General features: G+C 39.0%; 2 protein-coding genes across 3 annotated transcripts; both read left to right on the top strand.

Moving 5' to 3' along the window:
- Window positions 1-293: 293 nt before the first annotated feature.
- On the top strand, window positions 294-12,187 carry abcb8 (ATP-binding cassette, sub-family B (MDR/TAP), member 8). The gene is made up of 16 exons (XM_061254506.1): window positions 294-508; window positions 888-1,230; window positions 2,011-2,166; window positions 2,417-2,511; window positions 3,140-3,245; window positions 4,031-4,192; window positions 4,756-4,841; window positions 5,275-5,372; window positions 5,527-5,632; window positions 7,395-7,428; window positions 7,631-7,767; window positions 8,135-8,229; window positions 9,052-9,185; window positions 9,829-9,976; window positions 10,404-10,654; window positions 11,416-12,187. Exons 1-16 carry the CDS (start codon window positions 399-401, stop codon window positions 11,497-11,499), a joined length of 2,145 nt encoding a protein of 714 aa, XP_061110490.1. The 5' UTR covers window positions 294-398; the 3' UTR covers window positions 11,500-12,187.
- Window positions 12,188-12,710: 523 nt separating this feature from the next.
- cdk5 (cyclin dependent kinase 5) lies at window positions 12,711-25,094 on the top strand. Of its 2 annotated transcripts, none has more exons than XM_061255306.1 (12): window positions 12,711-12,857; window positions 14,265-14,353; window positions 14,453-14,520; window positions 14,623-14,683; window positions 15,549-15,605; window positions 16,019-16,114; window positions 17,466-17,540; window positions 18,356-18,452; window positions 19,195-19,266; window positions 19,495-19,553; window positions 21,570-21,650; window positions 22,699-25,094. In XM_061255306.1, exons 1-12 carry the CDS (start codon window positions 12,821-12,823, stop codon window positions 22,783-22,785), a joined length of 879 nt encoding a protein of 292 aa, XP_061111290.1. In that variant the 5' UTR covers window positions 12,711-12,820; the 3' UTR covers window positions 22,786-25,094. The 2 variants fall into 2 exon arrangements, with proteins under 2 accessions (XP_061111290.1, XP_061111289.1); XM_061255305.1 differs by lacking the exon at window positions 12,711-12,857 and adding an exon at window positions 14,047-14,149.
- The last annotated feature ends 2,497 nt before the right edge of the window (window positions 25,095-27,591 follow it).

Here is a 27,591-nt window from a genome sequence, read left to right as displayed (position 1 = left end):
ACATAAAAAATTCTAAATACATACATAAAAATAATAATAGAGATATACAATCTTATGACCAGTAATTTAATCATACACTTGATAAAGCAACATTTTCATTTTTTAAAATAGTACTGTAAATTCAGTTCTATGACTTTTTTCATCTGGAGTAACGTTAACGCGCAAGTTAGTTAAAATTTTAAATCCGCCAGTTGAGTTAAATCTTAACGTAGTTGTACATTATTTAATGAAAATAAAATGTTTAGACAAATAATACTGTTCAGAGGTGCATTATGGGTCGTTTTTAAGATGGCTGCGCCCATGATGATTTGGATACCCTTCTGAGTGTCGAGCATATTTATTCATTTTAGTAATATATATAGATATAAATATTTTCTGAATTACGTATCGTTTTAAACATGCTTTTCTTTGTACTTAGCACTAGTAGCTTGAAATGCAGTACCAGGGCGCCGTTGCGCTGCTTCAATTCTCGGCTAATAAAAGCAGGAGATTTAAGCAGGAACAAACGGTAGGAGTTTGAGTAATTATCGCAAGGGAATTGTGAAAGAAATAGTTATCTAAATAGTTTAACTATTCCATAACTAACTAACTAACTAACTAACTAACTAAATGAAATTAAGTACACTGGCTTCATAGTTGGCTAAAGATAGGGTGCACTTGGATATGTGTTCTTAAATTATAAATTATAATCTCAGATGAAGGTGATTGGTTGTGTCAATTTCACTGCAAAGGCAAGTGTGCACATGCATTGAAATAGAATAGGTGAATAACTGAATTGAGATTACTTTCAGTGCATAGTTGACCCTTAACCTGTATTATCAATCCATCTGGGATCCATTTTTCTGTGAAATTGAAAAATTATTATTATGTGTCTTGATAAATTTCAGACCAATTACACACTGGACTCAAGTTTACAATGCACGTAGCTCTGCCAGCAAGACCAGCGATGCCATTGTCCGTCTCTGGGGTCAGGTGCAGAGAGCACTCAGACAATCTACCGGACGAGCCTCCAAATTCTCAAGGGTCACACTGGGATTTGTTGTAGGACCTGCTGCCCTAACTGTCACCACTCGGCTGTTCTCCAGCGTTGCCTACTGCCAGGCAGACCTCAATAACAATGACCCAGTACAAGTAGAAGACAAATCTAAAGAGTCTCCACCAGAGTTCAACTGGGCTCTTCTATGGGAGTTTGTCAGGCCCCAAATCTTTGCTCTTATAGGTGCAATTGTGGTAAGTGACAGGCTAATCAATACTCACTGCCTTCTATAGATTAGTACAAACAAGGCATAATTACTGCATAATAGCAGGAGCCAACACACATTGACAGCAGATGTATTATATTGAAGGTCTTATTTCATAAAGACCTAAAATAAAAATAAAAGATTCTGCAGAACTGTTCCATACCAGTGTTTGACCACATTATGCTGAGTTACAATATAGCTTCTTGAGATGCTGGAGTGTACTCGCCAACATTTTTACATGGTTGGTAAAGTTTGGGCAACATAAGAATTTTGGCTAGGGCACTCTGAAACTTACTGAACTTCCAGCTGATCTTTAATGAGAAGATCCTTTACTGGAACTTACACCAGATCTGTGAGCTAAATCCAAGTTATTTACCTTAATTTATATCACTGTTGTGTTTAATGTTTAAGATATGTTTGAGCTCATTATTACTATAGTGTGTTCAAATGCCACAGGTATGGTGGTCTTTGCTTTTGTACGTAGAGCCACCTGAACCTGAGGCATCAGGTATGCAGCACAGTAAAGTAGAGGAATTGGCTTGTAACCACAAGAGTCAAGGCTCAGGTGAGCCAGAGTTGTCATACCCACAAGTTTACCATTAAGAAATGTAAAAGAATATCATGAAATATTTCATAAAATATCCTGCTGTATTTATAGTAGTAAACATCTATTACTCTGTCAAATGACTGTAAATCACCTATCAAAATGGTATGTGCTATGGACATGAACGATAATAATAACAGTCAATTATGTGTTTATGTATTATAGCTTGCTTTCGGGGCAGCCTTCCTGAACATTCACATCCCTTTGATGCTGGGTGAATTGGTGAATGTGGTGGCCCAGTACATGAGAGAGCATGCTGGGAACTACGTCCGAGAGGTTAAAGGGCCTGCCGTAAAACTTCTGGGACTCTACGGGTTACAGGTAAGCTGCAGTGGCACAGTGACAAAAAAACATATGCCTCTGTCATTCTGAGCAAATTGGGATGCGAGAATGCATTGGTGAGCCAGCAAAATAATACATTTTGTTGATTTACTTTTTATCTGAACAAGTCTGGCTCATCTCATCTGACAAATAACAGTGTCCCATGAGTCCGATGAGTCAGACAGGGTGAAATTAGAATTTGTCGCCAAGCAGCAACATCCCATTTTTCCATTATCTCTCTTGTCTACAGGGCTTGTTGACCAGTGGTTACATAATCCTTCTCTCCAGGGTAGGAGAGAGAGTTGCGGCGGACATGAGAAAAAGCCTCTTCCTTTCCTTGCTCAGGTTGTTTTTTTAAGAGTACTATTGTGTCTGTGTTAAATTTTAATATTTTAAACTGTGTGGCGGTACAGCATATAACAGTTTGGTTATCAACTTTGGTTCTTTTGATAAACACGTAATGTGCATATATCTGAACTCTATGATGCTATTGAGCCAGGTCTTGTATGGTACAAATAAATGCATGAAAGTAATACCTTAGAACAGGGATTCTAAGCTATTTTGCTTCAGCCAACCTCTTAATAAATTAAGGTTGTTGCACGTGTTTTCATGTTCGTCAATGGTTTTAACAAAATGTTGGTTTGGCTCATTACCATTTGCTTTGTCTTTGAATTATTCATTTTCCACAGTGTTTTACTTTCAATGGTCAGGTCCACATTTTAGGCAACAGAGCCCCCTGCTTTCCCCTGTTAGGCTATCCTTTGCCTACTGCAGAACATTACAGAAAATGAAGATCACAATTCTGTCAGTATTCTGTGTGGATATGCTATAACTGTCTAATTTTATGGTCGACATTAGAATGAGCTTTATTAAAATGTATTTTGTTTTTAATGGTTATGGTACATGTACTGTGGGCATTCACATCATATGGAGGGGGCAAAGATCCCACTGACACTCTTGATGTCTTTGGTAGGCAAGATGTTGCGTTCTTTGATGCCCACAAGACTGGACTGCTGGTGAACCGCTTGACTGCTGATATTCAGGAGTTTAAGTCTTCATTTAAACTGGTTGTTTCTCAGGTACGGCGATGGCTTATAATATCTGTCTGAGCGGAAGATCAAATCTAGAAAGGCTTTCAGATTTATAGTACCCATAGCCTCCCATTCATTTTTGTGGTGAAACGCAGGTTTAAACTAGGCCTAGATGAGATGGCATCCATTAAGAATTATTATGATGGTGCCCAGTCAATATCAGTTTTCATATAAAGGTTGGATGGTTATACTCTTGATTTATGCATTACTAACAATGCAACTAGCTAACAGCCTATAGCCTATACCTACACTCAGCAGGTGTAATCACACAGTCACTCACTGATGGTAAAACATATTTTCTGCACACAGCATCGCTAACGGCATGGCATTTTGCAACTCGGTAATCAAGTAGAGGAAGAATACACAGAGTTCTATGGGCAGGTTCTCCAGCATAGCAATGTCACATGGTTTGTGATGTGAATTAAGAACAATCCATAGGAATAGTTAGCTAACATTTTCATAAATGTAACTAATTTCCTTAAATTTACCTGACATAAGTACCCTTATGCAGACTGCAACTGTAATTAAGGTTGAGAAGGATAAGAAATGTTTTGCCCTGCTTACCAAGATGCCAGTGCAAGATATTAAGAACTATGAACACCATGATCCTAGGAGGTACTTAGTTGCAATCTCGGTAATTTCCATCGATTAGCGACCGATGATGGAGTGGGCCGTTACATTGAGAGTGTGGGTGTTCCATAAATGGGTCCATTGGATGTTTTCTGTGGCTCAGCTGTGAACTCACGGCTGTGTTCCTCCGACAACCTCTGCAGGGTTTGCGAAGCATCACCCAGACGGTGGGATGCTTCGTGTCACTCTACCTCATCTCTCCGAAGCTCACTGGCCTGATGGTGGTGGTCATGCCCTGCCTGGTGGGGACAGGGGCTCTCATTGGCTCCTTCCTGCGGCGGCTCTCCCGGAAGGCTCAGGAGCAGGTGATCACAGGGCTGTATGTGGTGCTTCTGCGGGAGAAGTTCCCCTGAAGCCAGTGACATCATTCTCAAACCCAAATTCATTTTGACCTCAAAGTTCTTTGAAATGCATTTGACAACACACGACACTAGAACATATTGCATGGGGAGACCATTTCAGTCTCAAGGACCTAAATGATTGGTTTAGAAATGCTATTATTTGGTAAATTTGTTCCAAAGTACAATTTATGAATTATGGAGAAATGTATCTATTGTTAAAAGGGGTATAATGTTGGTGCTAAACTTTATCCATTTAGTGTTCAGCGAATGGTAGCATTATTGTTAAATTTTAGTCCTTGAGGATTAAACTTGCCTATGCTGTTATAATGTATTGTGTGTCTGTGCATCTTACCAACAAATGCCATTAACCAAATTAGAAGCAAATAATCAGCAACAAGAGTATGTCAATGCATTTGCTATAGTGATAGAGATAGCATGTAACTGAAGAATCAGTGGTTGAGGAAGCTTTGTTGTGCATTCTGTGATGCTGACCTATGCCTGGTTGTGTCTGTGTGGCTGAACTGTAGGTTGCCATAGCCACAGGAGTGGCAGACGAGGCACTGGGCAATGTACGTACAGTGAGAGCCTTCGCCATGGAGGACCGGGAGATGCAGTAAGAGATTTGCTCCTTCACTATACTGCGTTATCTACAGTCTTTGGGCCTCACGGAAACTATACCTTCTCAGTTATATATCTTCTACCCTTGAGCCCATGTGAGATGTTTCTGATACACAGCTCTCTCTTGGATTCATTACATGCGTTTCCCACTGGAAAGTGAACAAAGTAGTATCTTGACAGGTTGTCTACAGGAAAATCTCATATAATTCTCAAGCTGCGCCTAAAGCAATATAGGCCTCACAAGATTATCTTGGGCGCCACATTTAAAAAGTGGCACAAGCCAAAACGTCTCAAAAAGAAGAAATACTCAGACACTGAGATCAAACGCAAAAAGTCTTCATATTTTATTCACTTGTGCTGTAGTGAATACATTTGTGCAACCAATCCAGCACAAAGACAAGCCGTAACTTGTGGGGTTTCTTTTGCAGGATGTATTCCTCTGAGGTGAATAAGTCATGTGACCTGAATGAAACTCTCGGAACAGGAATTGCAGTTTTCCAAGGCCTGTCTAACATTGCACTTAACTGTGAGTGAGCGTGAAGATGATGCAACCAAAAAAAGATAATATTTCCCTTCAAGCACAACAAACTCTAAAAAAACATCAAGCTAGCCATCAATAACTTGTTTCTGAAAATAAATTAAAAAAAAATAATAATAATTTTAACATTTCTTTTTTTCAGGCATTGTGTTGGGCACCATTTTTGCCGGAGGACACTTGATGGCTGGCAATGAGCTGTCTCCCGGGGACCTCATGTCTTTTATGGTGGCTTCACAAACCGTGCAGAGGTGAGCTGTCTCCACCACAGCCCAGACAGTCAGACTTTTTGAATGAAAATGTTTTTGTCATATTATCCATCGTCTTGCTCAGTCACTTGTATCTTCCGTCTACTACGGTCTTGTATGGGCATCATTACCTACAATCGTTGTGTTCTGTAGGAGATGTAGACTATAATATAATTGAGTCATACTTCTTGCAAAAGTAGTATTGCATAATATAGAGTCAATCCCTGCTATAACGTAATACGTGGGGTCCAAAATATTCAGTCACATTATTGCAAGGTTAAAAGTTATAAGGCCAAACTCAAAGTAAACATACACATGAGATATACAGTGAGCTTCAGAATTAACTAAACTAAAAAGATTATACAGTTATTGACATAAATGTTCCAACATGCGTAAAGCAGTGTGCTTTATTAATGATAAAAAATTGGGACATGAGAGTAAATATATTGACTCTTTTTTCTCCATTTTTGTTAAGGGTGCTAATAATTCTGGAGCCCAGTGTATTTACTTCATTTATTCAATTTTTGATATGAAAAACATTAAGCATATGACTGATGTTTAACTTTATACATTAATACGTATAAACAGAAATGAACCATTTTGGAAATAGACAGGTTATTGCAAACTAAATGTCATGAAGCATATGACTGATGTTTAACTTTATACATTCATACATATAAACAGGAATTAACCATTTTGGAAATAGACAGGTTATTGCAAACTAAATGTCATGCAGCATATGACTGATGTTTAACTTTATGCGTTAAATGTGTTGGAAATGGGCCAATTATTACAAACAAAATGTACATGGGACAAATATAACTACACAGTATATAAAACCTTTCTTTGGTTTCCAGTACCAAAATATACTGCAGCACCAATTACTATACTAAAAGGGCGATGTTGGGTGCATTGTAGAAACTTTTACCCCAATAATAAACTTCCTAATCTTGACTCATCAAACAATGTATAAATATTAAGATTTTACTGTCCTAAGAAGTCAAAGATACTGAATCAAATTTTTGGATATGATTTAGATTTTTATTTATTTTACTATTAGTTTGAAAAGTGTGCACATTTTGAGGACTTCCAATGCAGTAAGGAAACATTGTTTGAGCTTTTGGGGTGGCATTAGTGTTTTCTGTTATGGCAGATTTTTTTCAGGGGCAGAGGGGGAAATGGATGGAAAGAGCAGGGAAGAGGTCTGAGCTGGCAACCGTGTTCCTACTGACACGCCTTAGCTACCCTGTAGGTAGAGCTGTTCCTAAAGCAAGCTCAAAGCCAACCAGTATGCGCTGCTGCTGTTAAATCAAAACCATGAGGTGACATTACACTTTATGCTGTGTGCTTTAACCACTTCTCTGCTTTGCCTGAGACTTTAGGAATAAATGTGTGTGATTTTTGTTTTATATGTAGATGATGGACAACATGTCAGGCTAAGTTGTAACTAACATGGACTAATGTCTCGGCATCAGGATGAATGGAAATGCAGGAAACAATGTATATGTGCGATAAGGACACCCTTACATATACAGTACATGTTTTCATGAATGTACACTTTTGTGTACAAATATGGTTAACCTTTTTGGTATGGATAAACAATAAGCCCAGTGTAACAACAGTGTAAATTATAGTGCAGTTTGACAAATTTAGCAAGCTCCTCTTTTAGCGAGAGCTTTTAAGGAGCTGATTAGGCTGTGAGCCAATGCATTAGTATGATTCATCAATTTAAGTAAAGCAATGAATACATTCCTTCTTTCCACAGGTCCATGGCCAGTATTTCTATCCTGTTTGGACAAGTAAGTGAGAACAACTGCCCAATTGTCCCCCCCAGACTCATATACCGAATTCTGGTGAAATGTCCAAAAATCAACAGCAGACCAATAATCAAAACATTGCTTTTATCAGTTGTGCTGAAGTTTTTACATTTTTTTTTAAAGATATTCAGCTTTGAAAATGTGTTACAGTCCTGCAGCTGTGTAAGGTCTACCTCTTCTTCAGATGGTTAGAGGCCTCAGTGCTGGGGCCCGTGTGTTTGAATACCTGTCCTTGGAGCCTACCATTCCAATTTCGGGGGGAGGCAGGATTCCCTTCGACTCCTTAATTGGCAGAGTGGACTTCATGAACATCTCCTTCAGGTAAGTCCTCTCCAGCACTTATATCATGTCCAAGGAAGTGGTTTGAAAAACGTATCTTCTCATGAGCAAACCTCCAAACAATGTGTTCCGTTTATCAGTTGATTTACGATATTGTTTAAAAACGACATAACGTAGAGATACTCTATTGTTGGCACACAGGAGCTCGATGACGTCAGCACACTGTTGTATTTTTTTAACAATATCATAAATCTGGCGAGAATTTTTTTAAAAACATTTTTATACAATATATACACTATAAGATGATCTTCCTCTGTCTTCATCTTCCTGCTGTTGGAAAAATGGTAATGACGTTGTTGACATTATATGCAATTGATATATAAAACAATTAGCTATTTATTTTATTCAGTTACCCAACAAGGCCTGGGCATCACATTTTGAAGAACTTCAGCCTCACCTTGCCTCCTTGTAAGACCGTTGCCATCGTTGGGGCATCTGGAGGAGGTAAATGTTAATTATTAACACATTCTTCAAGGAATATTTTAACATGGTTAATGGCACAAAACATAAAAAGAGTTGCTTACTCATTTTACACATTTCTGTTAAAGCAAAAGTAATAGAAGCAGAACCACAGAACAATAATAATAATTTGTTAGAATGTTCAATTGCATTGCTCTAGCTGTATTTTTATAAAGGCTCTCATTTTATAGCTATACATAATTTTTAATGATGCTTTCTGAAGGACACAGCAACATAACCTTTAGTTGATACTGCTAGCCAAAAGGGTACCTGTCTCATGTTCTCAAAAAGGAATGTATTAGACACTGCATGTTAATTTGATAAATAACATGGTCATTGTGGGTTGATTACAGAAAAAATGAAAGAAAAATACTAAGCATGTAGCAACCTGTGCATTCAAAGCAAGCTATTGATGGTTCTTGAAGTATCATAAAAGACAGAGAAGAGAAATGTTGAAAGTGGATGAGCAATCTGATGGCTTCTGACTACCCAGCTCAACTTAACTGCCTCTAGCACTATTAATTAACAAATTAATTAGTCAAACATTGAAGTGCACATTAAATAATGTTTTATTGAACATGACAAGGTACAAAAGGGGAGATCATTTATATTTGTATTATGAAAGTGATTGTTCAAATAAAAACGTGTAAAACATGCATTCCGTGCTTTTCTTTTTTTGTGACTTTTTTTTTTTCCTGCTATTGCTTGTTTGCTTACTGTGGAAGTTAAGCTCAGCAGGACATTAAGAGACCTGACCTTTGAAGGAGTCAATCATTTCTGCATTTCCAACCCTCTCACGTTGTCCAGGTAAATCCACTGTGGCCGCCTTGCTGGAACGCTTCTACGACCCCGGCAGTGGGGTGGTAATGCTGGACGGGCTGGATGTTCGAACCCTTGACCCCTCCTGGCTCAGAGGGAAGGTCATTGGGTTCATCAACCAGGTGTGTGACACCCGAGAGGATGAATGTCTCACGCTGCTCTGCTTCTCATTTCACATTCAGATTCAAAGTTTGTCTTGTTGCCCTTTGAGGAGAGAAACTTGATCACTGTTCCTTATGTAAGACTGCAGACTCAGAGATGAGCAGCACATCCCAGCAGCACAGAGAAAAAAAAGTGTGAAATGTGCAGCGAAGGCATCCTCTGATGCACTCGCCTGTGAACCGGCAGATATTTTCCAGAACTTTCTGACTGAAAATAATTAATTTCTTGTGGATGCCTGGTGCATGATAGGAGAGGCTCTGGGCCTGACTGATTTAAACCCGCTCCTCCCCTTGCAGGGAAAAGCCTGTTTCACTCTGTAGTTAATGACATAGTCCAGACTCCAACTAGTCATACAAAGGCTATATGTAGACTCAGCCTGTACTCATGGGAAGCAGTCATGAGTGTTTTTGTTTTTGAAGTTGGGCAGGCTAAGGAAAAATATTCTCCTTGTATGAACATCACAATAGAACAGCCTAGTCTGACTATTATTAGTGCTGTCAGAAATCAGCGTAACTTGTTGCTTCAGACCTGACCATGCAATTTAAGTCACCCAATTTTATAATCAGAAATGCAAAGCAGCCTCAGAACTGTTCTGTTCCACAGGAGCCAGTCCTGTTCAGCACGTCCGTGATGGAGAACATTCGTTTCGGCAAGCCGGAGGCGACTGACGCTGAGGTCATCACTGCCGCTAAGCATGCCAACGCACACCAATTCATCACTGGCTTTCCCGACGGTTACAACACCATGGTCGGTAAGTACAGTCAAGCAGGCAGAATGGCCACCAGGAATTAAACAAAATGCGGAAGCATCTTCATGTGGTTTGGCTTTACTGCACGCAGCTGATTTTCTGAAGGGCTGACTTTGCAGCATTTTTTGTTAGTACTGTAACCTTACAGCTTTTGCCTTTACCATTACCAATTTTCCCAAGTGTTTCTAATTATGATATGGAACCTCTAGCATTAGCAATAATACAAAGGTATGACGGGTATTTTGTCTGTGTGTGGCATAAATAAATGTCTGGAAGAAAATATAGTTTCAGTCTATACTCTTTACTTTCTTCTTGAGATGACTTGAACTATTGGTGCATAAATGAATGTTTAGTTTTAATTGATCTGTGAAAATAGTCCAGAATTTGCCTACCTGCCTTTCACTCAGACCTGCCCCTGATCTTCCCCCAGGCGAGCGTGGGGTAACTCTTTCAGGAGGCCAGAAGCAGCGCATCGCCATCGCCCGGGCCCTGATCAAGAACCCCAGAATCCTGGTTCTGGATGAGGCCACCAGTGCCCTGGATGCCGAGTCGGAGCGGGTAGTGCAGGAGGCCCTGGACCGGGCGAGCACGGGCCGCACTGTCCTCATCATCGCCCACCGCCTCAGCACCATCATGGGGGCTGATCTCATCTGCGTGATCAGCAACGGCCGTATCGCAGAGGTGAGTGAGCGGGGCTCCAGCTGTTCACTGCTTTAGCTAAATGGTTACCATTTATATAGCACTGTACAAAGCGCTGTACAATTGATGATTCTCATTCACCCATTCACACACACACTCACACACCAATGGCACCAACCTGCTCGTCGGGAGCAATTGGGGGTTAGGTGTCTTGCGCAGGGACACTTAAACACAAACCCAGGGTGGGAATCGAACCGGCAACCCTCCGACTGTCAGACAACTGCTCTTACCACCTGAGCTAATGTCGCCCCCAAGCTCTCACCAAGACATAAAAACCTTGAAGACCCGATTCATCACTGCCCTCAAATAATGATAATCCTGTACCATCAATTCATCTCATTGCTGCATTTGCAGAAATACTGGCTTGTGATGCCGGCAGGTAATTTGACCACATTGTTCTGATGAAGACCGTTGTGATTCAAACGACCACCTTTCAAGTGACCTTACGTTTAGGCAAGTTAACTCGAAAGGCAGGGTCTCTCAAAATAGTAAATTCACAGAGACAAAAATTAATACATTTCAGTTGTCAAACAAACAAAAATACAGTCATCATTTGATGTGGCCACTGTTTAGCAAATGAAAAGGTTCCTATTAATAAATATGAATGTCTTCTGTAACATAACACAATTCTGCTTTGCCTGAGTTCTTTCAATATTTTTATTGAATAATATGTGAACTGTGAATTGTCCCGCTGTAAACTTTGGCCTTTGACAGAACTCAATGTTCTTTTTGTCTCCAATCAGGCTGGAACACACGTGGATCTTCTGAATAAAGGAGGTCTCTATGCAGATCTAATCCAGAGACAGAGAACAGAGGAGGAAAAATAAACACACCACCTTACTACAAATACTGTGGACTGTTGTCAGTCAAGAGCAGAATCACTCCCAGTATTAATCATGACCAAAGTAATAGTTTAGCCGAGCCAACAGGGCAGTTTATTACAATAATACATTTTAGTTGAGTCTCAGAATATATATTTAATCAAATTACTGTTCTATTCATTTGTGAATATAGATATTATTTTAATGAATTGGTCAGTGACTGAGGATTGTTCAAATACATAAAAGTATCTGTATGTTTTACCAACATAATTTTTACTTGGAAGTTGCCTTTAGTTTACAGTGTGTGAGTTTTTCGTTGACAGGTTGGGAAGTAATTACTTAACAGTAAATAAAGAATATAGCAATGATGTGAATGAATAATTGTGAATGAATAAATAATCATGGCTTGTATTTTTGCTGGAAAATGATGTAATAGAAAATCAACTTAGTTTCAGGAATGAATTACATAAGTAATTTATGGTAAATGTGCTAATTTATGTAACAAACACTCAAAGCATTAATTCATTTGCATTATAGTGGTGCTCTGTATGGATGGTTAAATGTATCTCTCTGGAATTAGCTATCTAAATTAAAAGTAGTGACTAATATTTTATGTTTTAAATACTGTAATTGGAACTAATTTTTAATGCATTGCAGAAGGTCTGAAATGTTAAATAAATATTTCTATATTTAATGTGCTTCATTTTAGAGATTTTTCGCATAAATGTACTGACAAAGTGTTTTATATCAATAATCAATAGCAAGTACGATGTTACATGTTTGATATGGACACGTTTATTCTTTCTGATTGCTGTAAGCACCTCAGATCATTTATATGATGATGTGTTCATTCATTGGAGGCAAAATCTGATATAGCATAGCTCTTGTATACTACATAATTCCTTTACATTTCTTTTCACTGGATTACTTCAGTCTGATTTGGCTCAGTAGATCCTGCAGCTCTCCAGGGTAAGTATAGCAGACCTCTGGTATATGCTCTGTGCATTATTATTAAATTGTTTTTCGGATGTTGTTTTTAGCCATTGAATTCCATGGCTTTAAGCAAGCAATGAGCCATGTGACGTAGAGAAAGAATTGTATTATTATTTTCCCTTTTTGGGTAAATTATGCTTTGGAATGCTTGACTCATTGTGGACCTTTGCTGTCATTTAGCGCTGAGCCGCTGACTACGTCATTCAACAAATGTAGCAGTACTATATTCGGCCAATAGGTGGCCCAGTGTATTGCATTGTACGTTTAGAATATTATATCCTAATATCCTAAGATTAAAAAACAGTAGCTAGCTCGCTAGCTGCGGTAGTAAAACATGCAGAAATATGAAAAGCTTGAGAAGATTGGGGAGGGTAAGTGTGTTGCTGGCTAATTAATTAATTTTATTTATTTTTTTCGTTTGTTGTATGGGAGGAGGGGATGTATTTAGTCACAGTTGTGACGGGAGCTAACTTAGCTGTATCTCTGGCCTACTTTAACTCCGCAAGCCTCGGGTTTCGAGTGCAAAGCTACGGTGTGCTATGATTCCTTGACGCCTCATTCAGTTGTCTGCTGGGCAGCTCATTAGCCAATTTGGCGGCGGCCCAAATATGCACGTTCACATTATTACCTTTCCGAAAATCGCAGATGCGAAAAGATTTTAGGGAACAAGCTAGGTGCAAGAAACCACGTAACTTAGTGTAGCTGTAAGTTACTGCCAGGTGCATTGTTTACGTTAAGGCTATATCGCTAGCCTAGCTAGAAGGATAACTTCATTTAGAGAGCTAATTTAGGTACAAGCGAAGGCTGGTTACCTTGCTAGATAGCGGGAGCTAACGTTACTAACCGAGTACCGACAGCCGTGTACTGAGAAAGTAAATCTCTGATGTGCTCCTCCTAGATAACGTTAGCCAGCACACCCGAAATAAAACCAACGTCTCTGTTCACAAGAGACACAAGAAAAGGCGAGTGTAGCTATCTAGCTACTTAGCCATGTCAGCTAACTAACGTAGCAGATACGAGCTAGGCTAATTTGTACCATTAACTTGCAAAGTTAGCTAGTTAGTCTGGTGTTAACTAACTGGTGTAAACGTTCTACGGGTTTAGGAATTAATATAAATATCCTCATCTTAGGTCGCCAAGTTATTTATATTATATTTATAATAAGACTAAACTGTGTTGATCAATATTATTCTGTACGTTATTTCATGGAATAGTTAGCTAGACGGCTAGCTAGCTGGCTACCCAGCGAAATAAATCCCACTTAGTCTAGATCACGGTAACTAACGATCGGCAAAATTAGCTGATTAGATGGTCGTATTGTCACAGGTCACAGGTCGCTTGAAAGCAGATTTGACAGAGATTCACATACTGCATTCATATAACTAGATATAATAATGGCATGTCATTGGTAAGTTAGATAATATTTCAAATGAACTTTCGTAGGCATTTTGTGCATACGTTAACTGTCCTGATCTTTCTTTGTCAACCAATGCAATGGCCTCAGCGAATTTACATGGGTTGAATAGTTGCCACCGTTTGCTAATCTAGTTGATGACTAGGCATGGCGTGCATTTCTCAATGTTTTAACTGGTGTCACTGAATATTTATATGCACAATATCATGCTGCATGAATATTGCGTTGGTTGTCTTCAAATTAATCACGGTGGGCTAACTCGCTAGAGAGCGAATTGGCAACGAAAAACGTAGACATGGCCACCACATACATTTTTCATTTAATTACATTTGATTTTACGATCCTATGTTTTGTCTTCATACAGGTACCTACGGAACAGTCTTCAAAGCCAAAAACAGAGAAACCCATGAAATTGTAGCTCTCAAGAGAGTGAGATTAGACGATGACGACGAGGTATGTGGTAATAGTTTTGCAAGATAAAAAGAAACGACGTGACTTAAATAAGCAATCAAACGTTTGTATTCACATTACCACCTGGCTTCTCTTTTTCAGGGTGTTCCAAGTTCAGCGTTGCGGGAAATCTGCTTATTGAAAGAACTTAAGCATAAAAATATAGTCAGGTACGTTTGTATAGGCTGCTTTCATACATAGTATAGTAAATAGTTTCAAATAGGCGTGTAGAGGGGTACTGAAGCTGATGAAGAGTTTGTCTTTTTCCCCAGGTTGCATGATGTTCTACACAGCGATAAGAAGTTGACGTTAGTGTTTGAGTACTGCGATCAGGTAAGGAGTCTAGTAGGGGGCCTGGCCATCTGTTTGATTGCATGTGATCCCTTGTGATCTCCTCTTCCCAGTGTCTAATCAGTACCTGTAGGAGATATTGGCAAAACAATCTGCGCAGATACTGAGTAAAGCTTCATGCCTACACAACCATTGCAGTTTTGAACTGAAGATGCTAACCTGCACTCACTTCTCTGGTGATGGCCATGCTGCTCAAATTCATTTGGACTGACAGAGGCTATTGCAGTGCTATATCGATATGATCTGGCATTTGCCCACTTTAATTTGAGCAATACATTACAAGCCCATTGCAGTGATGCAGATGAGGGCGGTTTTTTTCTAGTTTAGTGGCTAGGGCACTGTTCTTGGAACGAGTGGCATAGGTTCAAATATCCAGCTAGCGCAGTATTCTTATACAGTACCATTTCGTTTTTATAGACCTTTGTAATTCATTTGCATTGCTTCATGTAGCCTAATGGGTAATATACTGTGGTTTAGTGGGTAGAGACCTGCATAACTATTACGAGAATGCTGCAGGTAAAAAAATCCTAATGGGGCAGTGTTGTTGTACCCTTAAGCAATGCATTTAGCTTTGATTGCTTTATTAAGTATCCTAGTGTGTAAGTGGAATGCACAATATAATACACAGAAACCATATAATTCAAAGTGGATTAGTGCATTTGCTGAGCTGATGAAAATAAAATAAAATGCATATTATCTGGCACAGTATGTCAGTTATGCAAGCTTATGTTGCATGTCACATGTTGTTGAACAGAAAACCATTTCATTGTAGTCATTTATTTTGATTAATGTATCCCAGAAAAAACAAATGATCTGAATCTACGGGGACTTCTCATTATTTCAACAGGATTTGAAGAAATACTTTGACAGCTGCAATGGTGACTTGGATCCTGAAACAGTGAAGGTGAGTCAGATTCCACTTGCCCTCATTGTCACTTCCGCTTTTGAATATTTTAAACAAGACCACTGTACTAGGTCTGTCAGATTATGGGTTTCTCATATCTACAATTCTATTGCCTTCCAAACTATTTTGTCTTTGATCTATGAAGAGGCTGTTTCGCTCCAGTGTTCAGAGATGAAGCTCATTACATGTGCATTTTCACTGACACCAAGCCTAATCCACAAGAAAGCCAAGGCAACTGTAAAATGAACCAACTGAACAGTGACAAATATGAATATGATGAATGGGACAGCATTGCCTTTATCAGTAAATGGGATTCTCTATGGAGTCACTGGGATAAGGAGACTGTATTGAGCTCAGTACAGTAATTGACTGGTCCTTTCCTTTACTCGCGTCTTCTCCCTCTCTCTCTGCAGTCATTCATGTACCAGCTGTTGAAAGGATTGGGCTTCTGTCACAGTCGGAATGTTCTACACAGGGATCTTAAACCTCAGAACCTCCTCATCAACCGAGTGAGTGGAGAGGAGACTTGTTATGTATTCATTTTGTAAATTAATTATTATTTCACGTGGGTTTCCTCCGGGTACTCCGGTTTCCTCCCACAGTCCAAATACATGCAGGTTAGGCTGATTGGAGAGTCTAAATTGCCTGTGGGTATGAGTGTGTGAGTGAATGGTGTGTGTGCCCTGCGATGGACTGGCGACCAGTCCAGGGTGTATTCCTGCCTTTCGCCCAATGTATGCTGGGATAGGCTCCAGCCCCCATGCGACCCTTTTCAGGATAAGTGGGTTAAGATAATGGATGGCATTCCAGTGAGTGCCTAGCTTATATTTCTCATTGGAAAGCAAACCACAACCTTTCTAAGTTGTTCAGTGCATTTGATCCATCCACAGAGACCCGGCTGCCACCACCATCTAAAGAAGCGTAATAAGCGCTGTGTTGTTTTGTGTGTCCCAGAGTTACCTTCCATAGTTTAAAACGTCTGAGCACACTAGCAAGAATAAAGCAACTGTGGTAATGCAACCCTAGCTAATCCTGAGGTAATGATCCTAAATTTCATAATTGGGTCAATGTTCCAAATCTTGATTCCAGTTTTGCAGAAAGAAAAACATACAGTGGGTGTAAGTAAAATCACCAGTGTTGTTGTGTACAGTCAGTTAGCCCATTTTTCCAGGTTAATTGGTGGGGGAAATAAAAACTTGAATGCCCACACCAGCTCTCTTGGACTGGAATTGGCCACGGCTGATTTAAAGCTTTCACTGTGGATCCAGGCGTCATTGCGCTGATTTAATCCAGTGGTGCAGTGCGTTAAGGAGGGCTTCATGACAAACCTTAAGGAAGAACTCTTTTGACTTTTCACTACGGTCATTTCCATTACAGTTTGTATCTAGGTAAATTACGGAGAGAGCCTGCAGCAGTAAATCCAATCATTTCTTGGCATTAATCATGCTGTCAGAGCCCTCGTAACTGAGTCCTGCTTATTATCAGTTTAATTAAACATAAACATTAAATGGGAATCAAAGAACTATGAAAGAGAATTGTTCATTTCACTGGTGCTCGAGAGAGAATACTATGTCTGGGCACAAGTTCCCGAATCATTATGCTACATTGCCTATATTAAGATAGAAAGGGAAATAATTAATACTATATTAACCATGAATGATCAGGACATGAGAGTTGAAACTGGAGGGCAGTGCAGCAGTGTTCAGCTTGAGGTTGTGTAACTCTGTTAAATCCTGTGCCAGTTTTCCAGCTCATTCGCACTCGGAAGCTGGCCAGTCAGGGCTTTGAGAGCCTGCCCCTCTGTTCTCGGCCATCGCTAACGCTTTCCTCTGTGGTTGTGCCATCGCTTTTCTCTCTCAGAACGGCGAACTGAAGCTGGCCGATTTTGGGCTGGCTCGGGCTTTTGGCATTCCGGTGAGGTGTTACTCCGCTGAGGTAAGTCCCACAGAGTGTCCCTGGCAACTTGCTGTCGGTAACGTAAAAGTAAAAGTAAAAAAAGTAAAAGTAAAAAATACTGATAAAATTAGAAAATGCTGATGGGAAAGCTGCATTTACGGGACGGAAACCAGTCCATAAACAGCCCGTAGCCTATTTGGCTGCTTACGGATGTGTGTTAATGTCGGAAAAAGACCTGTGCATGGATGTGTTCTTGTCCAGACACGTGACATGAATTCACAGGCAATGTCATCTGTTTTTTTTGGTCCATGGATTAATTGGAAATATGAGTGCAAAAAACTTTGATCCCCGGAATTGTACAGAAGATTCTAGAAATACACGTGCCACTTTTTACAGTTTACAATTGTTAATGGTTCAATTCAATAGCTATAGGCTATATGTATGCAGCTGACAGCACTCTTTAGTGAACACTTTGCTGATGTGGCAATGTTCAGAAAATATCGGTTTGGTCTACTGCACTGTACAGTATAGATTTTTTTGGTTTAAGGGTCTGCACTGAGGGAATAACATGGGATAGGCCAATTCATATGATTATCTGTGGCAAATACGTTTAAAACGATCAAACGAGTCGAGTTTGAATAAACAAGTTTGATTGAGATCAGTTTTCTCCTCTATTCATTCATGTTTTGCTTAGCCGAACATTGCAGTTTCCCGAACCAGCATCATTCCCATGGTGTTTGGATAAATGAGGTTGTACTGTAATATATTGTGTGACCAGAACAAAGGGCTCCACCACCAGGTTTTTTGTGGCGACGGGGCTCATAAAGAATTAATTTTTTGGTTCTCTCCCGTAGGTGGTGACGTTGTGGTACAGGCCACCGGATGTGCTGTTTGGCGCCAAGCTGTACTCTACCTCTATTGACATGTGGTCTGCAGGCTGCATATTTGCAGGTACTTTCTCAACATGTTCCTCTGAGCATAGTACAGATCCTATTCTTTACTGTGGTGAATATTGTTTATTTTGTAATAAAGTTTACTATTTATTATATAATGCATGCAATTCTATGTATTATTTCTGAAAAGTAATACAGTATATTTCTGAACATAATAACTTATGTTGATTATGTGTCTTTTACTTGGCTGTAATGAATTGCTTGTACTTTATTGCAACTTGCAGTTTTGCTTTCAAATTTTCAGTGATCAATTGGACATTTGGAAATTTTAGTGTGGAAGAGGATAATTTTATTATATTTTTCACCTGCTTCATCTATATGGGGCAGAGCTTGGGTATTATATTTGTATGGGAAACCAGGTTGTTGCTGGACGTTCAGCCAGTAGAGGTCAGCCCCCTCAACCAGGTAAATGCAGTAGTCCAGTGCAGATTTAAAAACTTCTCTTCCCTAGCCTTCTCTTCTCCCTGGGTCATCTCTGAAAAATAAACTTGAGTTAAACTTCCTGGTTAAATAATGGTGAAGTAAGAAAAGAAATCAAGGATAAAAGCGTACCGTTGCTTTGCATTTTACAAGCTTGCTTTATTGCAGTGTGGTGAGGCAGTTGGCCTTTTTTGGTCTTGTCAGTTTACCCAACAGTGTCTTGATGCTGAACATCACTTGGATGGGTGATGGGACGTGTAACTATGGTCTTATCGCTAACCAGAATGCACTAATAGTATTTATTCGCTTTTTATAAATAGAGTTGGCAAATGCTGGAAGACCCCTGTTTCCAGGAAATGATGTCGATGACCAGTTGAAGAGGATCTTCCGATATCCTTTGAATTGTTCATAATTGAAATGGGCCTTCCCCACAGCCAGGCCATCTTCAATCTAAAATACATAATTATTTAGCTATTATAACCATGGAAATTGATTAGTCATGGTGTTAGTCAGTATGTATAATCTTAGTTATATTGGTAAAAATACACACGGATATATCAAATATAAATCATCCACACCGTTTTAACCCCAGCAGATGTTTCCTTAATGCTATGCTACATTGTTGGGAACACCAACAGAGGAGCAGTGGCAGACTATGACCAAACTCCCTGATTATAAGGTATCAGTAGTATGACTATGATGGTGGCTGTTGTCAGTCTGTTGCTCATATCCCATTAGTCTATTTATAATCGAATTCCAGGGCTTTGCAGTAATAACATTTTACATTATGCAGGATATGACATCAAAATCATGAAAGAATTGGAGTGTTGGGGCGATAGATGTAGCTCACTGTATACTGAGATTTATATTTATAAGGAATGATTCCATCATTGAACCTGTATTCATGTTTAGGTGTTTAGTGAATTTCTTTGTGTTTCAAAACAGATTTTAAGCCCACCCTGCGTAGCTTTTGAAATGGAAACTATTAAAGAGTTCCCAAATGCACCATTGAAGCACACATTAAGGATATTGGGAAATATGAAAAAAGGAGGGAAAGCATTGTACTGTAAAGTGATCATTTCTTAAAATTGTATTTCAGTTTTGGTGTACTTTTCTTTCTGTTCAGCCAGATTTTGTGTGAAGGATGTGTGTATGCTTGAATGTCCCCATATCCACCACTGTAAAGTCTGGATCATTTATTAAAAAGAAACCCCAGACAGTGAAATATCACTTTAAAGTAGCTGAATATTATGGTACAGTACAGATGATTGGTGTTTATTTGTAGGTCAACATTTAAATAGGAGCTAAATTTACAGAGAACCCCCCAAAAAAAGAACTCATCTTGCTTTCGGGCAATCATGCTTGGAAGATAGCAGCTGTAGCAGAGATCATAAAAGTCCTAATGCGTTCTTCTATCGGAAGTATGTGTCATATTTCAGAAATGAGCACTTGGGCTGCCATTGGCTATATTTTCATTTTTATGAAGTATATCTTTAATGAACTTCACATATCTTCTGCCAGAAGTAATATATACTATTATGGTGAAGACTGATATCAGCACATTCAGTAATACAATATATGGTTTCAGGCTTCAAGTCAGCCATATCAGAGTTCACCATGTTCTCAGATTTGAGGGAGGAATTTAAACAAATAGAACTAATTGTAAGTCTTTGCAGTTTGTTTTAGCCAAACTTGCCTGGTTATGTAAGTGTACGAAAAAGCTAATTGGAAAAGTGTTTCATGTACAAATACAAATTAAAACTCTGTTGGGAAAAAGATAGATTGCATTATAATTGGGCCATCAGTTTCTCCTTGTTTTCCTGCATTGTACTTCAGTCCTCTGCCAGCTAGAGGTCACGATCACCTCTTTATCAAGCCCCTTCTCAAACATTTATCTCATTTGTACCTCCTCAAGAATCTTAAGTTGATAAATAATTGCCACTCATTAAGCACAGATGATGATTGACAGTAATGTTTATACATTACATTCTAAATTCAGTTTGATTACTTACTGTTGTGGACATGCTGCAGTATTTTTCAATGTTGTACTGGGGCATGTTTGCATTAGAAACAGTGGGAAATGTCCACATTAAAATCAAAGCAATCATATAACATTTCATTTGCACAAAAAAGCTTAAGAAAAAAAAGGATATATTTTTTTACTAATCATGTTCTTCAGTCAAGACTTGAAGTAGAATCAGATGTCTTCATTTTCTTTTTACTGACGCCATCCTCGGTACTGGTTCTGGGGAGCCACAGATTCTGCTGGTTCAGACCCAAGAAACCTGAGTTAACTGTGTAATGCATGCCTTTAACTGATCAATTTCTGTGCTACTGAGTAAGAAAGAAAGCCAGCATAGCTCTGAGGACTGCAGGCTCAAAGACAAGCTTTTGAAAGCATCCATGTTCACTTTCCTTCCTGAAACCCCCCATATTAGATCAACTAGTTATTTATATAACTGTCCCAATTAGAAACGCAGTTGAATGATTAGTCACTTGTCTATGCCATTGGAGTGCCCTGCAGGTCTCATGGTGGAGACGAACCACCCTTATTATCAATGTATCACCATTCATCTGTTTGCATTCAGAGGCTTAAATTGGGCAGAGGGAGGCCTCCAGTTTGCCTTTAATTGCTGTGCACTGTTATGGCAGACCTTTCCTCTAGAGTGTGATGCTTTTCTCTCTCTGCTCCCAGCCGTACCCCATGTATCCAGCCACGACTTCGCTGGTGAATGTTGTTCCTAAGCTGAGTGCCACCGGGCGCGACCTGCTGCAGGTGGGTGTTAAAGCACCACAGGCAAATTCACATACAAACAAGCTGTTGCTCCTGTCACTATTTTTATCAACCTGTCTGCTCCATTTTCTACAGCAGTTTAATCATTATCAACTTTCAGAGCAGTGTGCGATATCAACCCTTTCTATTTATGCTGTTAATTAGCTCAATATGTAGCCAATATGCAGTTAATTCAAAGATGAGAAATTGTGCTGCAGGAACACAATTACTTAAATGTAATATTATATTCTCATCTACTTGGTAGTATTTAAACAAAAATTCCATGGCATGTTGTCAGAAATTACATGCTTTTGGTTGTTCCAAGTATTGTGGGATTGCATTTGAACAGGAAGCCATTTTGTTCTGGGGTTGTCTTTCAATCAGAAAAGTGCTGTTTGGTGGCTTATATGGTGAATTTATAATTTGGCATTCAATTTGGCTAGCAACATTACAATCAGAAGTGGGTTTGACTGCACCACTGGGATTTGCCTAATTTTTCCCAATAGTTCTTTGGTCTTTGATCATCAAAATGTGGTGTAGGAAATCCTGGTCTTGGACTATCAGTGACGCTTCTGGTTTTTGTTCCACCCAAGCTGGATCAGAAGAATTTTATTGGGGATTCAAAATCTGAGCAATCCCAATAAACGTACATGCACCAAAACGTTTTCAGAGGTGCCGGGCAATAAAGTTCAATAAAAAAAAACAAAGAATGCCTGCACACTCCATAATAACTGCCAGTCGTGATTTATTTTAATGTTGTGAAAGACCAAACATGTCTATTGAAGCATGAAAATAAAATAATGGGAGCTATTAAGTCGAGTGCAGGCATTCTTAGGTGTTTTTATTAAAAGTCTGAGCCTGAATGATGAAACTCTGAGTGCCTCCAGCACATGGTCACCTGATTAATGAAAATGACTCTGATTGTGGAGTTGTTGGTTTTGATGGAGCAGAAACTAGGCCTATCTTTGGCACTCCTGGTCCAGGACCCTGATCCAGCTCATCCATTCACATTCTTCATGTTGCGCTCACCTTGAATCTCGTGTTTCATCAGAACCTGTTGAAGTGCAATCCAGTCCAGCGAATCTCGGCAGAGGAAGCCTTGCAGCACCCCTACTTTGCCGACTTCTGTCCCCCGTAGACGTCTGGCAGCCTCCGCCAGCAGGACTCCGCAGCCACGGTCCTCTTTCGACCTCCAACCAAACGGTCACAACCCAAAGAGGGTACTACTTCCCCCTCTCTTTACGCATCCCAGTGCATCAGGAACGCAGTCATTTTCAGACAGTCATCTCTTACATCATCTTACAGTCTACTACTTGCATCAGGGGGGCTTTTGCTTTATTGTGAAGGTAACCGATGTCAGCCCCCAACACAACACGGGCCCGCCTTCAACACAACACGGCTTATAGCAATAAGTAAAGCCTGGCCTAGCGGGGGCTCCAAATCGCCTTAATGATGACAACCCAGTTCCAACTCTGAGCCATTTCTGTCTCCACAAGGGTGAACTTAGATTAAATCAGACATTTTAAATCTTTGATGAAACCCCTGCCGAGGAAATGTCTGGCAATTTACGTGCTGTGCTTTTTTTATTTTTACATCTTATCATTTAGGTTAGACAGCAGAAGATGGTAATGAACTAAACTTCTCACACTGATAATAAAAAAGCAGTTTAGAAGCACAATGCTGCATGCTGTTGTTGGAGCTTCATCTGCTCCAGAAGCCAATTCCAGCCAAAACTGCAACCGTAACTCCAGAATGGGAATTTGGAATCATTATAGCTTTCAGCATGGTACCGTACAAATTTATCTTTTACCACTTCCTAAAATGCATTTGAGATTTGTATAATTTAAAGGAAAAATATGTTATTTATCTTGACGTATTGTAATTATACAGGCCTCCTTGTTGTAACCCATTCTTTAATTGTAATGCACTTTCAGTATCTTAAGGGCAACAGTTGTAGCTTTTTCTCCTCTTTATTTTAAATGGCTTGTTCATATTCATAAGTCAGTTGAACACTGTAAGTGGAGGTGTCTCACTCACCCACTGTTGGTATTGAATATTTCTTTGAAGAGTGGACCATAATTATTTCAGATGTTTTTGGTTTTTTTGTATTATGATTTCTCTTTGTTGTTACTGTTATCTTGTATTATTGAATTGGTGTCTTTATTGACATGAAACTGCTACCACAATGGATGAAAATATTAATTGCTTCTCATTTCCATTAATGCAAAAGAAGTAACGTTTTATGATGCATTTAAGCACATTTGAAAACAATCAGTCCTACAAATTCAGAGTATGTAATATCTTGAGTACCAAACATTCTGTGGCAGCAAAAGTTCACTAACGGGTATTTTATTTTTGGTGCGTATCTCGTGTGAATGAATCAGTGTTACCATTTTATCCCTACTATAAAGTAATTCATAAAGCAACCTGTTACTTAATACAGAATTAGCTATTCATGTTTGTTATGAAAGGGCCATTTTTTGGTCATCAAATATTCACCAGTATGCTTCGTCCACATCTGCAATATTGTTTCAAAAATAGTCTACTGACAATGATTCCACTCATTTAGAACTTAGGTATGTGACTGACTGCCTGCCTGCATTGATTCTCAGATGCAGAGTAGATACAAATGCTTTGAGAGTAGACCAATTCATTTTTCAAAATGGCTACTTCCTAATTGCACCTGGCAATTAAGTTTTTTTTGTATTTATTATTATTTTTAAACCATGTATTAAATCTATTGGAAAGCCATTATGTACAAAATTACAAATCTGGTAAGCACTACAGTTGGCCAACACAACAATATATATATATATAATTGTAAGTATTTTATAATTCTAATTAGCAAATCGGTCATACAGCTGTTTCACATTATGGGACTACATGAAGGTTCCTACAGAATGTTTTGAGTTAAACTACTGTATTGTATCCTCAGTCAGCATGCAAGTTGCTAGCAGACCAGGTACCTTCTGTGGTAGTTCCTGAGCTAAGCCAAACCACGGACATGCTTTTGAATTTGGATTCTATTTTGTGCTGTGGAAGACGTTGAACCCTTGGATTTTAACAAACCCGGCATCATATTAGAATAATTCAGATCTGACTGCTTATAGTAAATCATGAGTTGATTGGATAGGAACACTTTGTGGAGTTGCGACACTATAATTTATGGTACATGTCTTGTATTTGAAGCATTGATTGATTATTTGACAAGTGGACTATTGGTCCATGAAAGTATATCTTTCCTGGCTGTGAGAAAATAGAAAATCCAGTTCTGACGTGTAGGACTTTTTCTATTTTATGACACATCAATGAAACTTTGGAATGAAGGTAAATATTTCTTTCTGTTATAAACCAGTTTGTTTCTCACTGTCAGTGATTGCATTTCTGTGGTCGATGCATAACCATTGTACTTTGTTGAATATTTAATAAATTAGAGACAAACTCCAAGCCGTTGTAGTTTCAGCACTGTTTGTCAAAACCCCCTTGATTGTATTTTTGCTGAGCCCATAACCTGCAGATCAGTATCATGTCCACAGAAGCAACAGAAGGAAGGCTTCCTCTTGCTTCGTTGTGCTATGCTGACCTTGTATGAAGAAATGCTAGACACGTGGCTAAGAGAAGGGTTCTTTATTTGATGTATATGTTAGGTCTTAATTCATTCACAAAATATGCAGGTAGTTATTTACTGAATATATTTATACAGTAAATGGAGCCAGATGAACCAAGTCTTAGTCCTGTAGGTAGTACAGTATCTATCCATGGCAATTTATTAAATGGACAGAAATGAACAGGATTTGAAAAAAATACAAATGAAGGCCCCATATGCAGCAAAGGGAATTCATTAATGCATTTCTGATCTGACTGCTTAAAAACAAACTAGTGGATGTTTAAGAGTTATTTTAGTTTTGTACCCATTCCATTTTGTAACTCTTTGGCCTATATTAAAATTGTAAGAAAATGTAACTGGGAATCATTGTTTAGTCTAGTTATCCATTTGCATATTCTTTTATGAATTGATGCAAGCAATTAAGAGGAAGGCTCTTGTCCAACAACTACAGTATGTGTTTGTGGTATGTTTGCAAGGCTGCTCTGAATCTGAAATGCCTTTATAAAGACCGTATAATTCATCTGCACTTTTGAGCCAGATGGCTACAACCCTTATTGCCCAGTATATGGATTCCAGCCCGGAGAAAATACATATTTTACTTTTTTATTTTATTTTTTTCTTCCCCAGGCTCAAAGAGGATCAGAGGATTGCGAAATAAATGGCTAACCTTGATTAAAACCATGACGGACACACACACTTAATTTGTTTATCAAATGTGTCACAAAAAAGTTTTTGTCACAAAATTTGATCATTAGTTAGGCATATGGTTTTAAAACTAGTTTTACCGTCAGAACGGTATAACAAGGAGACCATAACTTTACTGGATTGCTCTCAAACAAATACAACTACCTCCTTAGCTTTCATAAGAACTGTAGAGTATATTACTCGGGTTGGTAACCGTACATCCCTGAAGAGTGTGTGGTATTGATTAGGTTAAGACAAATGTTAGAATTTCTGGTAACTTTGAAAGAGCTCCATGGTAGAGCAATAACTGATTAGGGTCATAAGGAACTCATGGCTTGCTTCATCTGGCTTCCAGGTACTATACTGATACTAGTAGGTATATACTTGAATATGTACTCAAACATAGCAGGGTATACACAGGGGTACATGAGACACCAGGGGCACGCAGTGAGCATGCAAGGAGGAGCAGAGAGGTAGGGACCACAACAACACGCACTGAACTTTGAGCTGTAAGATTAGAGTACTTCTGACTGAGCTACACTACTGTCTACTAGTAGGCTGAAATTAAGTTTAAAAATCCATCAAAAAACATTTGTGTCAATATACAACCAGGATTTTGCTGTTTTGTTGGTTGGTGGATTTTAAAATGGCAATCTTTTGCCCTGTTGATAGATTTGGCTTTGTAAATCCTCCGTTTATCCTCACTCAGTGTTCTGTTGCCATTCTGTGATTGGCCAGAGGGAAGGGGGGTGGGAGGTCAAGTAAGGGGCATAAACTGAAAGAGGAGACCATGGACCAGATTCAGTCTAACTGCAGTGTGCTCATAACTGTTACCCTCTAAACCACAATCACAGAACTTGTGTAAAGGAAGAAAAATAATAAATAATTGCTTACATTCTTTACACAAAGTTCAGAACAAATCACACTGTTGGTAGACTAAAAAATGGCTCATGACACAACACACACTTAAAATGAATATGTAGACTTCAGGTCTGGTATACACCATACCCTCAGGTATGGACTCCTGAGATTTCTTATTTTCATACGGATTTTCCTCCTCTTTCTTTATACCCACCCCTCTTCATCACTTCTAGCCTCCTCACTGTAAACTTTCCTTGGCAGTATAAATATAGATTGACCGTGGCCACATAACCCTCTAGAAAACAATGTTGTTGGGAATATAGCAACATCCATATAATTTCCCGATAACATTTCTGGTACATTTTCATTACAACAAGTAGTATCATACTGTGTGCTTATAGGAACAGCATTCTGAATGAAATTCAGATCAGTGGTGAAAATCTGGTCAGTCTCCTGACAAAAGAAAATTCTGAAATAGCAGAATATTTTTTTACTAAATAACCCACAGAGCAGCACATGAATTACTTAACGATAAAATAAATTTTAGAAATTGTAAAGCAGTGCTAAATAGATCCAAGAAATGTTCCAGAATTCCCTTCGGAATTACATTTCCAAAGGGACATCTTGCACAGTGAGTACATGGTATTGCTCTCCGTTATCAAATTACAATCCTGAAACAAAAAGGGATGTCGCACTTGAGTTTATTTCACATGTACACGTTCTGATCCATAGAGCTGCGTGAGATTTTTAGGCTTGGGGGCGTGAGGCTGAGCATAAGCGCAAATGCGGAAT

The sequence above is a fragment of the Conger conger genome, chromosome 9, assembly GCF_963514075.1.
Source record: "Conger conger chromosome 9, fConCon1.1, whole genome shotgun sequence".
Taxonomy (NCBI): domain Eukaryota; kingdom Metazoa; phylum Chordata; class Actinopteri; order Anguilliformes; family Congridae; genus Conger; species Conger conger.
The sequence above is the reverse complement of the archived record's forward strand: the minus strand, read 5'-3'. Positions and strand labels throughout refer to the sequence as shown.